The following is a 24,011-nucleotide window of genomic DNA, read 5'->3' as shown; positions in this document are numbered from 1 at the left end:
AGGGCCTTAGGTCTGGTCTTTTGTGGCCCCTGGACAGCCCAGTGGGAAGTTGGGCGTCAGCTACGGTTGTCGATGGAGCCGGTTGATGGCCTCAATAATTCAGTTGACGTGACCTCTCTGATGCTGAAAGCCTCAGGTCTGGTGGGTGACGAAGAGCGATGATTGGGACAAGGCAAAGGTGCTAGTTCATGTGGGAAGCCAGTCAGTAACACATTTCTGTCTCCTTATTGTCAGCAGGGTGAAGGAGAAAATATTGAATATCAGAGCATTGAAGAGTGTAAAACTGGTGCATCTGATTTGGTGTAATGGTATACAGGTCAGCAATCTTTGACTTCCAGCGGAGAGCAGTGTGCATTCAGAATTCAGGCTTGGCCGATCATTACAGGCCAGATTCTACAAGTTTCACCCCTGGAAGTAGAAAAACCAGTGTGATGTGGTGAATTTTCAGATTGATGTTTCTTTTATAAGGCCTGCAGTCTCTCAGTAGTCTGATCGTGTGCCATCATGACCTACATACGCCTTAAAAAGCTGACAACAAGAGAATAAAACCCTCCAGTTTCTTTATGTATTGTAGGGTTTATGTGGCACAACTGGTCTAAAGAAGAAACGCTCTCTACCTATTATTCTCTGTAAATTGTTTTCATTGTGTGCTTTAAAATTTCTTCTAATTCGGTAGTATTGGCGTAGGTACATTGATTTATTTTGTAACGCCTATGAAGACTAACCGCTACTGCACTATGTCTGTGTTTGGTCAGATTTGATGTTTTCCAGCAGTTGCAGCAGCTCTTGAGTATTGCGCTCCCATTGCAGTATTCTCCATTGAAGCTTTCCCTTATACTCTTCGGTTGTCTAGCGCTGTTATGTGACTGCTGCGTATATTCCATCTCCTCCTGCACATCCTAAAAGAGGGAGGTTTAGTTTGTGGTACAATCGTGTGAGATGCATTTGAATGACACCCAATGTCAGCACTTTAGAATATCTCTGCGCATTTGAATTTTTATCTGGTTGCCAGGTTTGTATGCTTGCAGAATTTAAAATATAGTTTGAGTAATGATTTTCATCCACTCTCTGAGTGCTTGTTGATTGGCTACAGTAGTTCTACAGATGTCCAGATTAGACTGTCAGGCAAGACTGATGTTGGATTTATAATCTGTAATTAAACAATGCACTCCAGTCTAAATAAATAAGATGTCTACAATGAAGTTTTTATTCTTGTCAGCGTCATTTTTGTTGTTACCCATTATGTTTTGTTTACAAGTTTACTGTTGTGGACAGATACGGCTTCTTTCAGCCCTCCTCAATTGTTTTTTGATTTCTCTGTTGCATCGTTACTCTGCAGCTGCATCGCTACAATTTAATTTTATTTCCGTAACAGCGGCTCGATCATGGATTTCTCTTTAAATTGCTGCAGGACGGTAGAAGTCTGTCAGCAATGGAGTCAATTCATTTTGTGCGAGTATTAGATGATAATTGTTGACAGTGTCTTGCAAGATTCTCAATTAAGTGAATGACCATGGACATCATTACTTCTTTAGATCCGCCATTTGAAATAACACTGCAGTGATACCAATTTGAGAGAAAAGCAAACTGTGGCTCATTGAATTAAGACTGTCTCGTGTAATTGGGTGTGTGATATGGAAGGGAGCACCTATTTTGATAAGAACTGGCTTCAATAATTGTAGCCTTGGATACAGATAAATGCTGTAGCCTGTGTGTGCGAATTCACTGAATAACCCGTTATTACCATTTGAGATACAAGGAGATAGTGCAAAAAAACATTATAAAGCTCTGGGTTTTTATATTCCAATTGTCCACACCTAGCAATTACATTTTAAAAAATGAATCTGGCTGTGCTTGCAATTTCCCCACTAAAGATTCAATGAATATATAACTCACATGAGTCACAGGTGAAGGATTATTTGAGGGATTTGTAAACATCCACGCTCAGCTTATTGTGTTGTATCCTGGGACTGGCACATGCTTTTTTTATTATTTAATTCACACACACACACACACACACACACACACACACACACACACACACACACACACACACACACACACACACATATAACACACAAAAGGCGAACAATAAAATGGTTAAGATTAGACGTTGACCGCTGTGATTTAGAGACAGGCAGGAAAAATAAGAAAACAAAACGCTTTGAGTTCAGCTCAGCTTTTTTTGATTTATTTTTCATAGTCACAGTACCTCTGTTTGTCTTTTAAATGCGCTGCAACTATGAGGGATGAAGCTTAAAGCTCCATGTGCCTGGAATAATGTGAAGTGACTGTACCAGAGATTTGCATCACTTTACTCTACTTGTGAATATGCATCATACACCGAGACGAGAGACCTAGCATGGAGTAGGATTTTATCGTGTTTCCTAAGAGTCGCACCGAGGGTGGTAAGCTCATCCGTCACCATGTATACTAAGGATATAGCTGCAGCTAAAATTTAATTGCTGGTAAATGCTGTCATGATTTTGTTTGCTGTCTTTTCTCCACTTCCTAACTGCCTTTCTCTCTCTGAAGCTGTACATTTATAAAGACTGAATTATACCAAAATGTCGTTGTGGCATATCAGCACTATTTGGTCAGATTCCCCACGATTCACGTCAGCACTTAAAGAAAAAAAAAAAATCACAATTTTGATGCTGATCTGGGTATTTTTAGGTAATAGTTCTACAGTTCTTGTTGCAGTGAGGAATTTAGGCATTGAGCCTCAATAAAAAACGAACACAATCTGGTTCAGATGGCATCCAGAATTCAGAGTTTGGGCATCACGCTGCAGACAAACACTTCTGTGTCTCCAAAATCACTAGTGTCAGGGGGAAACAGGCAGCATCTGATGGAACACTGCCCTGGTTCTCCCTCGCCCCTTCTCCAAGCGCTGGGAGGCACAAAAAAGCAGAAGAACTGAAGAGAAACTGAAAGAGGAGAGGCAGAGAGGAGCGTCGAAGAGGAAAGAGAGAGAGACTCGACAAGATGAATTATGCAAAGCTGTCAGAGGCGGCTATTGTTGGAGGTGCTGGCTGTGTTGAAGAGAGCCAGCCCTGATCTCCACAAGCTCCATCTACTGCTCTCACCACTCCCCGTGGCTGAGAGCCGTCTGATCTGTGCTCCGGCAAACGGCCAACAACAAGATGAGGGGGTTTGGGGGGAGTTGAGGGGCCAGCCAGGCCACTTGGTGACAGGTGAATTGTCTTGGAGGGACACACTAGGAACGACAAGTACGCTCTTTATTATCATTATTTACAGAGGTCACCAACAGGGAGATCTGAGCTGATACGTACAGCCGCCCTGCGGAAATATAATTACCGGACAAAGGCTTGGTGAATAGTTGCCACTTCAGCACTCTGGTCAGCAGTGGCTACTCTTGTTTTGCTTTGTGTGCTGAAGTAACCAGTGTCTGCCAGCTCAATTTAAGCTGGTGTAGGTGTTCATTAATCTAATTTTGCATGCTTATCAGTTCTGAGATATCTTAGAAAAGGAGCGCACTTTCGTCTTCTTAATATTTCTGTCTATTCCTGCTAAAGTTGGAACAGCTTTAGTTATTTCACCTGAGATTTATTTATTTACCGGAGTTATTTATTTATTTTATTTCGTTTTTATTTTATCTTTTGCATTTGCCTTGGCTTTGTTGGCACTCACATGCAATAATCAGAATTTAGTAACATTTGGATTGAAATGCGGTGACAGATGTTGGTTGGTCAGGTCGCTGTCAATCAAAACACACAGTCAGATGCAGATTAAAAGGAGGATGATTCTGCATTCTGCTAGAACCAAAGATTAAATCAAATCGGTTTTTGAAGAAAGAAAAAAAATACTGGTTATTTTTTGTCATTTCAATAATTAGTTATGTAATATTTGAGATCAGTGATTCAGTGGCGTCTAGAAAGTCACTGATCCACCTTAGCAATCCTTGTTTGAAGTATCAGAAAGTATCCTTTTATGTTTTTGATGATTAATGTACCGATAACATTTTTCTCATTCATTTAATTCATTATAAACCATCTTATTTAACCAATCTTAAAAGGTTTCTCTCCTCTTTGGTCATCTCTTCTGAATCCCAGCCCTGATCTGTTGGTAACATAAGACATCCCCTCTGTCATCTTTGATGAATAAAGTACTAAACGGGAGACGTGGAAAAAGTAAATCTCAATTAGAAACCTCTTCAACTGCCCTGAAGAACCAGTTGACTTGGACACGTGTCTTCACACCTTATTATACAGATGGTTTATGGTTTATGCTTCAAAAAAGTGCAGAGGTGTAGGACAGTACTAGGCGTCGGGGGGACCGTACTCAACTGGCACGGGAGTCGTTCGGACGTGTGTGGAGCTGAGCTGCGTACATCATGAACTATCTTTTTCCGTGCCTCACTGGCTTGCAAGAGGACCTCTGTGTGACACTAATTTTGCAGTGTCGACTGTTCCACCGAGTGGTCATGGGTGACTAACTGTCCTGATTCAACTGCATGATCAAAGGTAAAAGGGAATGTAGAAGTGAATGATACAGAAAAGTTTTTTTTTTTTAGGGCGGGGAATGTACCGAGGATTTTTGATTCATAATGAACCCTAAAGGTTCTCCTCATTTAATCAAACAGAGCTGGTGTACACTAGTATGTACTCTCAGTAGGGTAGCCAGAGGCAGATTTTATGTAGTAAATGCATACTACATAGTCTAGTTTATACTGCACTATACTTAAAACCTCTGAAACTTAAAGTGTGTAAGAAAAACAGAATTCTCTTAAGAGCCTCTGTGACTTCTTGTACATATTTTAAACTGTAACGAATGAACCGTTAGTGTCCCCGTGTGCTGTGAGGAAACAAAGCGAAGCAGGACACTAGGATGAGCTGTGAAGAAGATGGCATCTTTGAGTCCTCAGAGTAATAGAGGAATGTTTATGGGGACATGCCTGGTCACTTAAGGGCTTGTAGGCTGATTAGGACACAAATCTAATTCCTCCTATAGTGGTCGCTTGTGGCTCAGTGGGTAAGACTTGTGGCATTAGCTGTTTTTCAGATACCGAATCTTCTTACAAGTCCATAAAGAAGGGGGAGTTTGCAATCAAGGAGGCTTCTGGGCGTGTCCGCTTGGACGCATCCTGTGCATTAATCTGCCAATCTGGACGGGTGTGTACAATTTCCTGAAAGTGATGAGATGTGATTGAGATGGCCTGTGGCATCGTAAAACAAGTGCGTGGGGGGGAGTGTTGAGTGTTGAGTGTCAGCCTTACAAGAGAGTGTGTCACTGATTGCATCTCAGCCCATCGGGGGAACAGAGCGATATGAAGCAACTCAGGGAGAAGGGGGGAAAAATAAGTTTAAGAGGCCTAGAACAGCTCACAGTTTTCATTATCCCTGCATCCTGTACTCCACCCGCAACTGCTTCAGTTTTTGGAACGTCTCTCTGGGGCTGGTGCTATCTCGCCGTGCGACGGTACGCTATCCTGGCTTCATTGGAAGGTTTTGATGCTTGATGTGAAACGAAGTAGATCTCATTTGGGGAAAGAAGGAGTCTGATACTCAAGTCTTACAGCTCAGCCAAGAGAGAAATGAAATTGTGGTGTGTGGCATGTGTGACTCTGCGCCGTGTGTGTGTCTCAGGAAGCAGTGGAAAATGGCTGGTAATAAACACTTCTGACACACCACGGCTCCCATCCACATTCCACTCAAGGGTTTTTTGTGGATTAGTCACATTCTCATCCCCCTTGTCCACATTTAGAGCAGAGTGAGAGTGTCTTCTCTGAATTTCTAACAAGTTAGGATTTTTAACACCAATTTATCTAATGTTTCTGTGGCCAGAGACAAACTGCATGTATAGCTAGTGCAGTGTTTGTAGTTGTCAAATATTACAGTGAGAGTTTGGGAAACAAAGCTGGTTCAAAGTCTTTGTATGAAATTAGAGTCTTTTACTGTCTGCCCTGGATGGTAAATAGAGAAAGGTAGTCTTTTTGCTATTTTAGGCATGAAATTAAACACTGGTTTAAAATATGCAAATGAATATCTGTCAAATATAAAGACTTGATCACCTTGCAGTCTCTTGACACTGTGTCTGGATTTTTTTTTAAATCTCTGAGATCAAAAACAAAACAAAGAAAAAAAAACGCTTTCATTTTTGGAAGAGCTTTCATTGCTGCTAATTTAAACCGATTAAATGGTTCTTGTGATAGCTGCTTCTTGCCCACTTGTGGACTATTCAAAGTAACAAAGGCACTGTTCTGGGAAAAAAAAGATTTCTGTTATGATTTTTTTAGTACCTCAAATGAAGTTCAGTTTACCTTCACTTTATTGTTGTGGGTGCAGAAATTATGTGGAGCTTAAGAAATGGTAAATTGAAATGATCTGTGTGTATGTGGAAATACAGTATAAAAGTATAAAACGTCAACATTGATAAAAAAGCACAGTTTTATTTTCCTCTCTCTCTCTATATATATATATATATGCTATCCAGCATATATATATCTATATATATGAATTTTGATAGAAATATTTAATCTTGTCATTGTTCTTCTGTGCATTTATAGTAACACTTATTGAATGTTCATATAAAGGCTTGGCATTCTAATTTTATCAATTAAATAAAAGTCTTTTTAAAGTGATAATGAAAGTAAAAGCTTTCCTAGTCATGTCAACCTGTTGATTTATCCTTCATTTAAGCAGAATTTTGCATTCGGAGAATGTGAACTTTGGAGCATTGTCAGTGGAAAATTGCAAAGTTTTAAACTTTCAAGTTAAAAAAAGAAGAAACTGTTTTTTTAATCTTTTTTTTTTTACAGAGTGCTTACTGAAATTACTGGAATTGAACGTTTTTGAAGGACAATATTTAGAGTTAACACACTGAAGATAAACATGACTGCAAATGCAACACAGAGGTGATCTTTTAAGAGGCGAAGTCAACTTAAGGAGGTATATATCAGTTCACGGGTGAGGTTTCAGGGGTGTGGGGGTAGAGTCGGGGGTGGGGCCATGAGAAGGGGATAAGTGTGTGCTTTAGAAGATGAAGCAGATGGATTAGTGTTATCTGAGCTCCTTACTTCCTTTCCTCATCTCTCTTTTCCAGGTAGAGTGGCTGGAAGGCTGAATGGACTGAAGAAGTGGGCGACAGAGGTTCAGAAGTGGGGAGGAGGGTTTGGGGGGAAATCGGTTACAGGACGAGAATCAAAGCCACAGGAGGAAGAGGAGAGGGGGTAAAGCAGTGAAATAATCCAGTGGTGAGTGTCTCAGGAGAGTGCCGGTGGTGAAGGGGAGCGGAGTTGGATACCCAGCATGCAGGCAGCATGGAAAGGGTGAGGGAGCAGCGGCCTTTCTGCTCGCTGTCCAAGAGCCAGAGAGACCGAGAGAGACACTGTGAGAGAGACAAGGATCGAGAGCGCCGTTACACCGCCTCCTCATCAGACCGGGACGAGGGAGCCTGCCGCGTGCCCACTCAGAAATCCTACAGCTCCAGTGAGACGCTCCAGGCCTTTGACCATGACCCTTCACGAATGCTCTTTGGAGGAAGAGTCAAGGAGATGGTCCATAAGGAAACTGCAGAGTACACAAGGCCAGGTTAGCAAGAACAAATGTTGTCCTTCTGTGGGATTTTTCAGGATTTGTTAGATGAATGTACAAAATGTAAGCTCAGAGAGGTGCGGATTGCCTGTCATTTTTTAACGTCATGGCCAGTGTCATCAGAGTTTATCATTTAAAAGGCACCGGGTACAAAAAAATGATTGTAGCAAAAAGTCTTCCATCTTATAGTGGCATTTTTCTAAATCGAACAAGAAGCTCTTAGATTTCAGTTGTTGTTAGACTTTAGTAAATACCACAAAGAACAAAATCCTTATATCCATGTTCATTTGCTGATGTCTAACAGTGTGAAACCTCATTAGTAAATGAATGCTCATGCAAGGATTTTTTTGCTTGTTTGTTTAATAAATGTTATCCCACAGTTTTATCTCCCACTTTATCTCTGCAAGCTTGACAAGAAATAACAATATGGCGCCAGTATGCTAGACAGTAGTAAACACAATTAAAGGATGTCAAACAAAAGCATAAATTAGATTTATATTTCTAAACTTTTACAGAGAATTCCTATTGAGTGTGATGTAGTGGCCTACTCTGACCTCATAAAATGCTCATGCCCTGCAGGACTATGTTAAAATAATAAGATAAAATGTACAATAAGTAACCCTCTTCTTTAATTGGCTGTTAGAAACTGCTGTAATTTCTGTAATTAAAAACTTTGGGCAGTTTATTCTATTTTATGGCACTCCTTTGGCTCGTAAGATTGCAATCACAAAAACTATCCATTACACTTTTACATTTTCATGGTGCTAATTGGTGTCCATTTTAGAATAAATGGATTTATGATGAAGTTGTGGGAAGAAGAGTAGTTTCCTTTATTTCTTTTTAAAATCCAGGCATTTAGCCTTAACGAGTGTTTCTTACATCATCACAGTAAAAGTCAGATTTAATGTTGATGATGGAAAAAGAACATGTTCTTGTTAATTAGTTGCTCTTTATGTGTTGTGCGTATAGCACAATAGCATAAGAATCCTGGTACATTTTAAAATGGCTTATATGACAAAAATCGAGCTGTGTGAATTTCACTAAAATTTTAAAAAACATTTTAAATACATCAGAGGCTGATGAAAATGTCTCATTTTGAAATGGTAAAATATACTGGAGATAAAATACATTATAGCTATGATGATTTCTACATTAAATATTAATAATGAGCTATAGCAGTTTCTGGATGAACACACATATATATTTGAGCCTGACTACAAGCATCTACTAAGCAAATACAGCTCATTTCATGGTTAAAATCAAATATGCAATGAATGAAACTGAAATATGAACTTTTTAATTCAAGGACTTTGAGGTGAACTAAGATGTTTTTGTGTTTTTTTGGCAGCATGCCTGCATCATTTAAAACCAATTGAAAACATGCTGCAGACTCTTTTAAAGGCATTGCAGGTTAATTTTTATTTTCAGAAATAAGCAAACCCTTAAGCAATGTGAAATGGAGACAAAACTAATTTAGAGCATTGCTGTGATTTATTGTTAAACAGTCTCTTAAACAGTTTCGAAAAAACTATCATAATAATTAGGTGATTAGCATCTTTACTTTTTTTTTTATCTGTAATTTAATCCAAGGATATTGATTTCAGACTATTTGTCTAATGGAACTTGGTAATCTTAAACATAGCAATTATTATAATTTTAATTAGACTATTTGTGTGATTTGAGTCAAAGAAATGCAGTTGTAGATCTTGATAAGTTGATGAGTGTTAAGTAGCTTTGGAGGAACTTGTTAAGGCTTTAATTTAGCAATTACCCCCTGCCTTGTCGCCATGCTCTTAGATTAACAGTTTTGTTGTTGTTTTTTTTCTCTTTAAATAGCCCTGCTCATGGCTATTAAATACGGTGTTGCTTGGTTTGTTAACTTTACTACTTCTGTCATTGACAGGGCAGACATTTTCGCTAAGGCAACTCGGGATTTGTGAGCCACCGGCTCGCAGAGGCTTGGCTCTCTGCCCCGAGACTGGCCTCTCCCACCCACTCAGCAGCTATTCCAGAGGACCCGTCGTTACCGAAAACCATGAACCTGTATCACCAGAACGTACCATTACTCTTTGGGGGACAGGGGCAAAATCGGGGCAGAATTCATGCCTTTCCAGCCGCTCTAACTCGGCGCTCACACTCACTGACACCGAAATGGACAATAAATCGGACAATGAGATGGGTGAGTGAGGCACACGTTTCATTATTTTACCTTAAAATGCTTATTTGTTTGTAGCCCATACCCTCATTGCTTTTCAAAGGGGGAGAAATCACTCTGTATAAAGAGCAGCAGTAGGTTGGATTATGGTGGGTGCTGGAGACAAGGCTCTGATTGGTGGAACAATGTGAAAACGCGATTGGTGGGGCTGGTATCTTGAGAGGCATTTGCAGCTGTCTTTGTTTGGATCAAAGGCGTGATTCCTTGCCGCATGCGGAAAGGAATCGGGCCTTCAGATTGAGTAGTTGCTAGTCACCTGGTCCTGCTCCACAGGAAGCAAAGGAGTTTGATAAAGTTTCCCCATGGGCTAGCGTTAAATCAAAGATAGCTTTGTGTGCCTCAGTCTGAGATTTTGCTTAGAAATTCTGCAGTGGTTGACTGGGCATGCATAATGGCTGATTAAATGGGCACAATGGTTTGAAGTGCAAATTTGATCATGCTGGAAACCTGAGATGGAGGATTGAGGTTCTGTGTTTGAAGAGGGCAAATCTTTGTTGCGTCAAATGGAGGCAATACATGTAAGATGGCTATATTGCTGTGTTGTTGTTAAACTCATTTATGTCGATCCACTCTTTTCAAATTTTACTGTTGTTATGCTTGTTTTTTATTATTGCTCACTGAAAGGTTAGTTTGCACTTCGGAACATCATTTTGATCAAATCTGTTGCAAAATGACATCCAGTGCTTTTTTCACCAGTTTTTCTTCTTCCGTCATCCATCATTTTCTTTTATTGAAATGCATTGCGTCTCTTCTGTCTACGCTCAAAGTCAGCCTGTCATTAACTTTATCATCTCAGCAGCATATGTTTTGGTGTAGAGCTTCAAAATTTTCCTTCTGAAGTTGATGACTGAAAGTGCTCATGACATTGCACATCATTCATCACCATTAAAGTGTGAGCCATCGCCATTATAACACATGCAATGTAAAACTCTAATTATTTTAAGAAACCAGTGGTCTCAAAGAGTGGCAGGCAGTTTAAATAATTAGAGTTGATTACACTTTACTGGCAAGAACATTAAAGAGAGGGTAGAAAGGAAAATGTCTTGTGTTCATGTGCTATCAATTTTTATCTAAAAACATTGGCTACAGTCTGACATTTGAGACAAGTCATTTTCTTAATGGCAGTATTCATCATAGAAAGCTTGTCTCCGGGGGAGGGGGCTGAGTAAGTATTTTACCTTTTCAAAATACCATCAGAATTCAAGTCCGTGTGTTTGTTCCTGAATCTGGCCTTTACTTTGGCCCAATACGCTGCATGCATTTATGAGTCACTAAAAGCTCCGCTCTAACCACAGAGGTGCCTGTAAACATGGCCTTCACCTCCTTAGTGCTCGATTCCAGTCATATTTGATGGTGAATACGCCAAGAGTGAAACTATATCAACAGTCATTTCTTCAATATGCTCTCTGTCTAGCTTTGATTGCACCTGGCCTCCACCATTTTAACTGTGCGAACACACACACACACACACACTTATACAAACGCCGCGGTACGCCCCTTTGGCATACCTCCTCTGGAGTTTCTTTTGGAAACTCCTCAAGAAGCTGCTGCTGATTGGCTCTAGCACAACACCCCACTGAGACTTAAACTCACTATTGTCTCAATTAGTTTCGCAGGGAAAATAAACACTTTATCTCTTTATCTGCTTTGCCATACATTTTTTCAAAAAATGTTACAAAACTCAAAATCACCTAAGAACATAATTTAATGGTATTATTGAAAAATCTACCCCCTGTTTGTTCAAATAAGCTACACACACATGCACACACACATGCACACACACACACACACACACACACACACACACACACACGCACACACACACACACACACACACACACACTCACTATCATTATCTAGGGTTTGAACCAGAGCAAAGGAAAACCTGGCCAGTGTTCCATCTCTGTAGATCTTGGTCCTTTTTTCGTCAGGAGCATTGCACTTTTGACTTTCACTATTTAATGAAGCAGCTAAGAGAAATGACCCATCCAAAGGTTTCCATCAACTGAATATGCATGCTGAAGCTCCGACAAGGGGCCGTTCAGCCCCACTTATTCATAAATGAACTCAATATTTCATTCTAATTCGCTCTGTTCTATAGAGTGTTCGACACAGACAAGTACCGAGCCCTCAGCACATTCACAGAGAGCGTCATCTGCAAATGTTAACCTCTACGAGAAAGAGCTCCACCTTTCAAAGATGGACCAAAAGTGGTCATAAGTGGACAGTGTACAGCTTTCGATGGTCAACTGGAGACCACAGACTGAATAAGAGCAGTTGTTTTGTGAAGTGATGCATTTGCATTTTTGCAAATAAAAATGACCTTTGCTGAACTTTATTTTTCAAAAGAGACGACTGAGACTGTGAATCATCTGAGTTCAAGTCTGTTGACATTATGCTCATGATTATCCATTTTTATAATCATCTCCTTTTAATAATATCAACGTACAGCTTTTATTACATTTTCTTGTCTAATTCTTTCATGCGAAGCCCCTAATTGTATTATAACTGTTCATTGGTGGAATTTTATTGAAAAGAAAGAGGGGGAAAGAGGGGAAAACTGTTAAATAGCTTGCATTGATTTTACACTTAAGATAATCCAGAGCAACTGATAGAATCCCTGGAAAACAAAACTGATTGATTAAAGTGTTTGTCTTATTGGTCTTGTAGCTGTATGAATAGCCATGTGATAATGAGCCATCCTTACATTTCCTAATGGATTGCACCATTGTTTTGTCCTCTATATGAATGGTATGCGCCATATCATGCTTTTTACACATAACATGGCATTGGAAAAAATGTAATTAAAATAAAAGCAACAATAATCAATAACACTTTGGCTTTTTAAATATTTGCAAGCCTACAGTGATACTCTCTAAATATATGCTCCCTCTCATCATGCAGAAATTATTTACTATCATCCCCTATATGTGACAGTGATAAGTTTGCTATGGATAAATACACATCATATATTTGCACACACATATAAACACGCAGACACACACTTACTTAGTTGCTCACTTACTGTCTCATGTAACATTAGTGCTGTGACATCTACCAGCCATGAAGAGTTAGGAATCCATGTCTGTGGGGAGTGTACCGGCGCTCCGAGTGGCAAATGGATATTAAAAGAAATGTTTGAAAGAATTCTGATTTTATTTATTTATCTATTTATTTTTAGTTTCTACAAATAGGAGATTACAGTCAAATTTTCTACAGCAACAATGCTGCATGGAAATAAAAAATAATTTCTCTTGAATAATGTCAAATGCATTCAGAGACAGAACAATTATTGGAATAAAGTGAGAAGAGTTGCGTTAAATTTTTATATAATTTAACTCAGATTAATAGTCAGGTATAATGACGCTGTATTTTCTAAGCTTCTTTTTCAAACACTAAATGCACATGAAAAAATATCAGAAAGATTGTTTTATTTGGTGTCGTCTTTATATGCTAAGGTGCCACCTTTCCTGGAATGTATTCATTTATAGGATATAGAAACTCTGTTTGCATGGCCCAGAATGTGGGTCACTTCATATCCTGGGGTTTTTCAATCCCACTCAAGCACTTTTCACTGAAGTGGGAGGAATTTGTTTAAATAACTTTAAGAAATGAAAATAGATATTTGGACTAACTATGCATTTTTTTCTGTTAATGTCAGGTTTTCTTTACAGAATTAAAAAAAAAAATGAATGTAATTTTATAAGCCATTAAGCTTTGAGATTAATTAAATTTCACACCTCAAAAATGAACAAGCAGCCATTTTTGCTCCACTGCTTTCCTGCCAGTTTTAGTAACACACATTTAGAACAACACATATTATTAAAAAATATACAGAAAATATTCCCATTTCAATAAATGAACAAATTTGTAAACAAAGCTGAAGTTTTCTTCAAAGCTGACTAGACACTGTTCTTATTGGGGCACTTGCTACTACTTTACGGTAATGCATTTTTTATGTTTAATATGAAATTGTAATAGTATAGTTTAACTGCTGCTGTGATGTAAATAGTTAAATTTATTTAGGACCATTACATCAATATACAGCTACTGAGTAAAAAATGAAAACAACCATGGAGAGTGTTTTTTTTTCACCTTAATGTTGAAGTGCAGGCTTCAAAATCAATATTGTACCCCTCATAAAACATGAATGACTGCCTGAAACAGAAACGGCATGGCCCAGTTGAGTTGTATTCCTAATAGGGTGTGAAAAAGCTCGCACTTACTTGTTAGGTACTGCAGCTACAGAACTGCAGTACCTCATGACAGCTCTCCTGGCTGTATAAACTCTTACACATAGGGTTTATTGTTAAGTAGGAGGGGCTTAATGCCTGCTGACCCCTGCTTAGGAAAAAGCAACTTCCACTGTGATGCCTGTCACTGCTGGTTAAAGGAGCATCTTTTGCTCTGACCTCAACCTTCTGTCCAGAGTAGTTTTCATGGAAAAGTGTTTTGCTTTGATGCTTTCATGGAGGATGGACACTGTGAATGTTCCATTCCCTTGTATGTCTTTTCAGACATCTGTTATCAAGGACTGTTTACTAGTGGATGTAGCAGAAAAGAATTTCAATTTGTCCAAGTCACAGGTCCACATTGCAGTCATACACATTTTACAGTTGAATGTAGCTCACAAATTTATTGTGTGAACAGTGCCAGCAAAAGGTTAATTAAATCAGTAGAGGAGTCACTGCAAAGTGTGCTGTAGCACAGCAAGCACCAAAGGCTTTTTGGGTGGGAGTATGAAAGCGTATCAGACATCCTCTAACATGCTTCCCTGTGTGCATGTATTCATGTTCTCTCACTCTGCGCCTCTTCCTCTCCTGTCTCGTGCACGCGCGTGCACGCACGCACACTCGAATATCTCACTTTGTTTCTCACACTTTATCTCTAAGATTAGAAAAATCAAGCAAGAGTGCAGACATTTGCACACACACGCACACAAACCTGCATGCACGCAGGGCGTCACGCTGACGAAGGTGACACGCCATCTGTCAAACTCCTGTCTCAGATATGCGCCTTGTATTGTGACAGCAGAATCAGCCTATTGATCGTAGCATGAAGAAAACCTCCCTCACCACTTTCATAATTCAGTGTGGCACAAGCCGAATACAAAAAGAATAAATAACATCAGAGTTTGTTTTGGGTTTCTTTCTCTCATTTTGGGGGGGGCGAGTGGTGGGGAGTGGGCGGGTCAAAAGGCCTGGCCATCTGTGATAGTTTTGAAAAACACTCCAAAGCTGGCAGAGAAAACAGTTTCATCACTTGTTAATGGGGCTAGGAAGGTGTCTGAGCTTTATCTCGTGCCTCGTCAAAGGAGGAGACATGCTTTGATTGCCATCATTTATTGTCATCACTTCCGTGCTCGCCGGCACTGTCACCAGTTAAGTGCTCACATTGTTAGTGCTTGGGGTGACAGGGGAAGTGGGATTCAGTGATGACACGCCAAGGTGTCATAGCAGGGGTTGTGCTCATCAGTCATGTGAAAAGATTCTAGATTCTATTTTTGAGAAGATTGGAAAGTCTAGGAGAGGTCACTGCTGCGGCGCAGAGGTCATCGCCATTTGAACCTTTGTCCGAGCGAACGACAAACTGACTGCAAATAATTTCAATTTAGTCTTCAACACCACGGCTCAATCTCGAGCTCCGCACTAAGTCCTAATCACTAAACCCTCAAAGACTTCATTTACGTCACAGTTTTATGACTTAAAGCCAACATGTTTGACGGTTGCTGCTGTAAGACTTCTTTTTTTTTTATGTCTGTTGGTTGCTCCTTGTTTGTGACATTACAGTGTATATACATTTAAAAAAATCATAAAACCCATAAACCTTTTGCTATATCTATTGCCTGCAATCGTGCATTAAATAACCACAACAAGAAGTCACCAGCTGCTGTCACAGATAAACCTTCCAGCACATTTCAACCTATCACGGCTATTACAATACCTAAGAGTCCGTGATAGGTAAACATCACTGATATCTCGGTGGGGTTCAAATATAGACTTTAAAAAAGGGCACATAATGCTGTCAAACAGTGGGCACAAGAGCCTTTATGCATGTGAAGATTTGGCAGTGGAACATCCACAAGCTCTCCTTCACGTAGTGGAAGCGTCTGTGAGTCCGTCCATGAGTGTGGAGACTGGAATCGGTCCCATGCCTCAACACCACGATACGCCGTGTGTGAGACTGTCCTTTTGTCGTGTCAGTGTAGTTTTGTGTGAAGACACTTTCTGGTGAACACATTAATACAACAGCAACACATGGTGAAAAAAAACTTGTATTCACACCCCAACATCCCCCCACAGAGAAGATGATCTGATTAGACTTTGGAGTGCCTTGTTGTATAAATTTGCATATTAATAAGGAAAAGCAGATTTTCTTGAAACCACTCTCTCCCTATAATACTTCAAAGATATTTTCCACCAACATCATCGATACGAAGACGAATGTATTATTTATATTACTTAAAAATAACCATTCCTAAAAATGTGAACAATGGTTTGGCAAAAGGGATTTTTTATTTTCTTTAGTTACTTTGGTTACTGTGTGATGTCAATGTGACAAAATGTACAAAAAGTCTCTCTTCAAAGTCCAGAATTATGATTTAATAGTTAATTTATGTAACAAAATCAAAAAAGTGTGATTTTTTTTTCAAATATTTTATCCAAATAACAGTCAGATACAGATTTATTTATTTTTTTCACAGACTTAAAAAACAAGCTCAAATGCTGGACGTAACTATGCCAACTCCGACTGTGGATTTTTTTGGGAGCAACTGTACACTTTGCTTTTATTCTCATTGTTGATGTCAGAGTTAGCCACTATTTCACCACTAAGACATTTTAGATTTTCGAGTGGAGCTCTTATCTGCAAAATTGTTAGGCAGACAGTATTTGGCTTGATCTTTGATCACACTATAGCATTACATGGCCTGTGAAGATGTGTTTGCAACTTAAAAAGCTATTTACTTGGTCCAACATCTATTTTCTGTCACACAGTCTCCGAATAACAGCACTTGCTTCTTTGACTTCCGTCTCCTCAATTTAGCCGAGCATCACAGACGACACTGTTTTAACCCATGCTTGCCTCGATCTAATTACTTGCATGTGTTAGACTACAGGACATATTATTAAGATTAGGAATTACTCCGCAGTTGTCAATTACAAGGACCACTATTTACTGTCCTCGAGAGAAAACGGCTCATTTCATTTCATCACACAACCTAATTGAGTGATTGCATTACAGTGTAATACGGAAATAGCCAGGAAACCAATTTAGACTCTGTGAATATCACTGTAAGAAACTGGGATTAGTGCGTTGATCCATTTGTCTTGTTTTGTAGCTTCATGTATGTTTGGTATGTCTCCTGCAATTGGAGACCATCAATGTGTTTTTGTGTGAATCCATCGATCTATCTTTGCTCTCCTAAGAAGTGAAGAAAATAGACCTATAGGTAAACACTTGCTACTGATTGTTTGTAAAGTATGTAATCAAGAAGAATGTTATTTTCCAATTTGTTGCTGGCAAATTAAAGCCACCACAATGTAAAGATGTACAAAAGAAAGAAAAATAACTTCAAAAGCAAACCTTGAGGACAGTCAGGTCTCTGGGTTTATTTTTTTTCTTCATATGGGCTAAAATGGATTTTCTTCCTTCTCCTGGATCAACACAGGGTGTTCAAAAGTTGTCCCTTGGCTAGATCAACCTGCCAATTTATTTGGTCTCATGTCTTCCTTATTTTATGATCTCCTTTTTCTCCCCTATCTTGGGACACAGGAATATTTGTTATATTTATTGTCATGGTGCAGTGGTTTTATGTCCTTTATCATCCAATACTGAGGCGCACAGTCAAAAAGTTGAAAGTCTTATTATTCTCCTGTTGTAGTTGTTTTACTGGAATATAAAAATGCCTCTGCTTTGCAGGTGTCACGCTGAATATATATATATTTCTAATTGCTTAGAACATATCCTCCAAGCACATAACCTGCTGTTATGGAGCATTTCTTTAGGCTAAAGGCTGCAGTGGTGTTAATAATCTCAGGAGTGTAGCAAAATTAAAAGGGAAACCACGCTTATCTAGTCCAATTAAGTGACCAAGTAACAAAAAAATGCAGAAATGTTTTGTGCTAATTGTGTTGGGCGGCACTAATTTTATTTTTGACACATGCAATTAAAAGCACATTTTTACTCCAAATTATACCGCTGGATCTTTTCATTGGTTGTGGAAATGTGTTTGAGTCTATTATACACATGAATAAATGTTTCATTAAAAGACTTTGACTTCAGTCAGGATTTCAGGGAGTTTTCATCATGTGAGTGTTTCATCTAGCTCAAACAATGCGCAAATCAAAGGGTTTCAATCTCAATTTACCTTTACTATATCAAACAGTCTGTAATATTTGCCTGAGTTAATAATCTAAATTTTTTGATGGAAACTTGTACACAGACCATAGCCTGCTGTGCGCTGTTTCTTGTGCACAGAAGAATTTTAAATATATAAATATAGAGGGTTTCCAGGCAGGGGGCGAATGTTACAAACCTTATTCTTTGTGGTCTTTTGTGTTATTAAAACTGCTTTGCACACTGTCCTCTTGTGGTCCAACCACATTTTTAAAAAAGAAATGAGCTGATAAAAATGTTGATATGCTTGTCTGAGTTGCCTTAAATTATTGCTGTGCGCTCACAAATATTTTATGCCCTGGGTTTTGCCACTTAGGCTATATACTAGCCCTGCGCACCCTCAGAGAAATACCTGTAGTAGTACTCGGTGCTGAGACGAAAAAAATAATAAATAAAACCGAGACAAAACTTTTATATTATAGAACTTTTTAGTACTTTTTAGTTTATTATACGCTTCCTTAATTTTTATGGGGCCCAATTTGCAAAAATATGCCTCTGAATTTTGTTTTTTCCTTATTATTTATTTACAGTTAAATGTACAAATCTTGTAAAATGATTCCAGAAAAAATACCAGTAGCAGTATGAAATGTTCGCATTTTACAATCTGAATCTAAAACCTTTTCTTGACGGTTTACTCACATCAGTTACTGTATAACATTTTCCCAATTGAAGCAGTGTATTGATTAGGTTTTTTATGCTGTCTTAAAGACATTAAAGACACTGTGTACATCTGTGGTGCAGATAAAATGACAATTAAAAGTGGCATAAAAACGGCTATAAAATCTGGTCTAGACCCCTTATTGCTGACAAGGGACATTTGTGGCTAAAGCATAATGAGACGCGTTTGATAGTTATTATTTAATCTTGATGATTTATATAAGCGGATATGCAGCACATACAGAATTAGAAACACAAGTGCAGAATATATAGAAAGTAAAGTACTAATGAAATGTCCTGATGGCTAATCTGGGAGATGAGGGCAGAAGGCAGGGTCACCTATCTCTCCATGTTCACAGCTCTCTCCACACATCATTCCCTTTTCTGTCACTTGTTATGAGAACTGAGCCATTAGAGAATCGGCCTAAAATAATCTCAGTCGTTGATATTTGCATAAAACGTTGGCAGTTGTGCTTACTGGAGTAACAGCATCAATCACCTTGTAAGCTGTTCAGGTGGTAGGATTTTTAATATATAAGCCTGATGTCACTTCCCTAACATTTCCAAGTGTGTTATCCCTGCCCAAAATAGTTCTGATGACAGCATTAACGAGACCAGCATTCTCTCAGTAGTGCATTTTTTTCAGGGCATGTTTGCTTTTTGCGGGAAAAAGGACTCTCTGCTAAAGGACATTCTAATGGATATGTAGGACTTAAAGGGCTGATTGGAAAGAAGGTGATGGCACACTCAAACCGAGAGCAACACACACATGCACGCTATAACACATTCACACACTTGCTTTCCTTAAGGTAGAAAGGTCAGTATCCAGAGGAGGAAATGGTGAGCCATTGTTATGATTGATCACACGGCAAGGTCCAAAGAGGACACAGTGTCACTTTCATTGTCAAACTCATTATACCACAGAGGAAGATTCCCCACCCCGGCTCTCAGAAATCCTTCCACTGCACGCAGAGATGAGGATAGGTATGTCGGCTTGGAGAGCTGAGTGAAATGTGCTGAACAGACAATAGTTTCACACCATACTATAGTGGGAAAAAGTATAATTTTGCAACTGGACGAAAAGGAGAGAAAAATAGGAAATATTCAAATGAGTAGTGCGATAGTTCTCACTTGGAATATTAGCAATAGTAACAGTCAACTTACACTATAAACAATAAGGAGGACTGCCAAATCAATTAAAACATAACAAAATTGAAGTCGCGCAGCCAAAGGCAGCTTGCAGAGGTTTGGAAGGATATTCTGGTCCTGATTAAAAATGAATGGTATCAGAATACATAAAGCTTTCTGGCCAAGCGCCCAGAGCAAAGCATCCTGAAACTGTGGTCACTTCAGAGGCAGGGAAAAGGCATTAGGTATCCGAGCTATGAAGGATACTCAAGTAACAGACTGTTCTCGGTTCAATTCATCTAATCACCAATGCAAACCTAAGCACTTTGCAGATATAGATTTGAGGCCAACGATTGATACTGTATACCATGTAAACTGATTCATGCTCAAAGAAAGAAAACATATTCTCATGTAAAAGGCTCTCTTCTTCATATCTTGCCTTGAACATCCAAGCTGGGCCTTTTATCTAGGTTAAACACAACCCAACACCAACAAACAGAACATGAAACAGAATCCTTAATTTAGCCGACGAAATCTCATTTCCCCTCAAAATGAACTTCACAATATACCAATCCTGGCCCTGAACTAGGTGTGATTGATATTTGTATAATTAAATTAGTCGTGATTCAATATAAAGCTAGCTTTTTTGTGTGTTGATCTTGTTTTACATTAGCCATTTGAATTTGAGAACACATTATTGAATTAGGGCAGACTTTTAGGTGAAATACAACTCCATCATGGCATTATTTACATTGTTTCAAGGACTTTTCTTTAGATATTGGAGTTGTTGTTGGTTTTGTTATCACCACAAAAGAGATACGGCAAGGTAGAAAGAGACTGATAATACAGAGAAATGATCAAATGCTAGTCTTTGATCTTAAGCACATAATCCAGGTTCATAAAAAGCCAATGAGCTGTTGAGTCCCAACTTCTAGACGCTCATTGTTTTGGATTGTTTTGCGTCTGTGCTATTGATCCTGCTGAAGGCTTCCAAAAGAGGTGAGGCCCGTCTCTGCCAAGAGTAGAGGTCACTCAGATAAATTGGCCAGGTTGGCTTTTAGCAGCTTCAGGGTCAAAGCCCATTCATCTTATTAGACCGATGTATCCTTTTAGAGGCTTCAGCAGAAGGATTAGACAATAGAACAGCACCAGGGCATTAGATGACAGACCATTTGGCAAATAGGTTAGAGCATTTTCCACCTATTGTCTTTTTCTATATTACCTGAAGGAGCTGTCTGGAGAGTTTTGCATGGCAGCTCTAAAGGAAAATCATTGCAGATAGGAACAGTCTGGGTGATTGTTTAAAGAGTGATTTTTACAAAGGAAATATGTCAAAATATATTGCAACATGCTCAGTCCTGATTGTTGCCAAAGCTGATATACTGCTGTGTATTCAGTCATTCAGGTCTCGTTTAACTTTTTTATTTATTTAATATGCTTACATTTAAGTAAATTAACCCATGCTAGGCTTTTTGTGTTTGTTTTTATACATTACTACATTTTTCCTATTTTTTAAACTACAGATGTGAGCCTTAGATATAACAAATACATAAAAAATATAAAAATTCTGGAAACTAAATCCTAAATTAACACAGTTAGTCACATAAAACGGTGCACATCAGTGAAAGCATAACATAAAGCCTACCATCACCTCCAATAAAAATTAAGCAACCCTAATCTACACCCAAAGGCACTGATATTATCAGAAGTAACTTTATTAAATTAACAAATTTTGATCCATGTCAGAACATTTTGTCAGACGCTATCCCACCATAGAGGCGACAACTGGATTTTCTTTTGCCACAAAATGTACTACCCACTAGTACATTTTCACTGGTACATTTTCAACAATAAACCGAGTTTATATCCAGAGCAGGCTTGACCGTGCTAAGGGTGGGTGACCTGGCCAAAAGAATGTCAAAATCTTTTTAGATCAAATCACTGTGACTCATGGCTAAAACCTCACTTAAAAACTATGTTTCAGAACATCCTGTTTTCACTGCAAGGCCATAATTACAAATGTCACCAGAATAATAGTTATGACATTTGATACTAAAATTCGATGCGATTGTTCTTTGATTTTTTTGTTTTGTTTTGTTTTTTTGTTACTATCATAACCAGTACTGTGCCTACCAGTATTCTCCTCTATCCTTACATGCTGAAAAGAAGGGTGCCCTAAAGCATACCAAATGGAAAGTACATAGAAAATGCTGACTAGTGCAGTTATTGTCTAAGTGTGTGTCACTTTATTGATAAGAATGACAGTAGGAGTCGGGTATGGGAGTATACCCCCTCACCCCCAGCCAGTTGCAGAAGATGGCCGTCCCTCCCTGAGCCTGGTTCTGAAAGGAAGTTTTTCTTCCCACTGTCACCAAAGCGCTTGCTCAGATGAGGTCATCTGATTGTTGTTGTTTTCTCAGTTTTCCTGTGTTATTGTAGGGTCTTTACCTTACACTATAAAGCACCTTGAGGCAACTGTTATTGTGATTTGGAGCTATATATAAAGTACACTGAATTGAATTGATAAGTAATCTGCAAAGGCAATGTGCCAATGATGTCCTCGTGCTTTCAGACCAAGGGAGGAAATACTTTCAATTTAGCAAAAACCCTAAAAGATTGGTGCTGTGATCTGTTCAAAAAGTTTAAGATGAGTGAATTTAACTTCATACTAACTGTGAAGTTAGTTAATTATGCTATATATATACTATTATATATGCTGTTTATGTATACTGACCCAAACACAATGCAACTAACACTATAGGAATCATCTAGAAATATTGTTTAAATAGAGCTGTTATGTATATCCATCCATCCATCCATTCTCTTCCACTTATCCAATTTAGGGTTACAGGGGGGTGGAGCCTATCCCAGATGTCTTAGGGCAAGAACCAGCGAACACCCTGTACATGTCGCCAGTCTCTCGCAGGACTAAATCATTGAGACAGACAACCATTCGCACTCACATTCACACCTATGGACAATTTAGAATCATCAGTTAACCAAAACCCTCTAATTGCATGTCTTTGGATCGTGGGAGGAGGCTAGAGAGAACCCATGCTAACACGGGGAGAACATGCAAACTCCACAGAGACCCTGGCCTGATGGTGGGATTGGACTCAGGACCTTCTAGGTCTGAGGACAGTGCTTTGACTGCATCTGTCAATAGCGGCCCTAGCATGCAATGGCATGAGCCATTGTCTGAAACACTGAGCTTGGAGGTTCTCCATGGGCTGAGAGCCTCATTGGAAAAACAGTTGAATGACATCAGGACAAACATTTTGAAAACATTTACCTAAACACTATATAGCACCTTTTAATGATATAATCGATATGATTTCTCTGAAAAAGCGATTGCATGCCAAATTGAGATTACCCATGATCTAAAATTGTCACATCGCCCACACTTTTGGTAGACGGGCCAAACTGGCAAACTTGAGTTTACTGTTTACAATTCATTTACATGATTTTTGTGTCCAGTTTGCAGTAATTGCCATTCGGAGCTGCCAACATGCAAAGTTGCCCAGTGCAGATTAAACAAGTCGAACTGATACTGCCACTTGTTTTTTATCAACTTTTTTTTCAACTCATAGAAGAAAGCACCTTGAAATATTGAAGAAACACTTCAGCCGAAAAATGCTTAGTCAAGTGGAATAGCATCTTAACATAGATGAAACATCCTTTCACATTAGTGTGTTGTTTCAGCTTAATTTTAAACTGCACAGTACAAACAGTGACTAAATGCAGGATGACATAAGTTGTCAAAATAAACAGTGACACCGTATTAGTTTGTTTATGCGAAAATGCTCAGTCTTTCAATCATTACTGCAGCGTAGCCTTTATGTCTGGTACATTTAATACATTGGCGAAGAAACCGAAGCGTGGTGTCAAAATGACACACACAGTATTCCAGTAATTGGCTGTCCACCCTCCTCTTCTCCTCCGTATTGTTGAGAAAAAATGTGTTGGTTCTAATTCAAACTCGGCTTCTGACGCGCTTCCCTTCCACTTACCAAAATCACTAAATTACACTGACATTTTTCTCTCTAATGTTACGCTGA

General features: G+C 38.9%; 1 protein-coding gene across 5 annotated transcripts in view; it reads left to right on the top strand.

Annotated features, from left to right (window-relative positions):
• The window catches only part of LOC113030834 (teneurin-3), a 132,220-nt gene that overhangs the window by 5,080 nt on the left and 103,129 nt on the right, over window positions 1–24,011 (top strand). For all 5 annotated transcript variants that reach the window (XM_026182631.2, XM_026182622.2, XM_026182613.2 and 2 more), the window contains exons 2-3: window positions 7,066–7,553; window positions 9,460–9,735. In XM_026182631.2, the coding sequence (XP_026038416.1) occupies window positions 7,283–7,553; window positions 9,460–9,735 (547 nt within the window). In that variant the 5' untranslated portion in view covers window positions 7,066–7,282. The remainder of the gene's footprint in view (window positions 1–7,065; window positions 7,554–9,459; window positions 9,736–24,011) is intronic.

Source organism: Astatotilapia calliptera, chromosome 2, assembly GCF_964374335.1.
Source record: "Astatotilapia calliptera chromosome 2, fAstCal68.1, whole genome shotgun sequence".
In the NCBI taxonomy this organism is placed as follows: Eukaryota; Metazoa; Chordata; class Actinopteri; order Cichliformes; family Cichlidae; genus Astatotilapia; species Astatotilapia calliptera.
The sequence above is the reverse complement of the archived record's forward strand: the minus strand, read 5'-3'. Positions and strand labels throughout refer to the sequence as shown.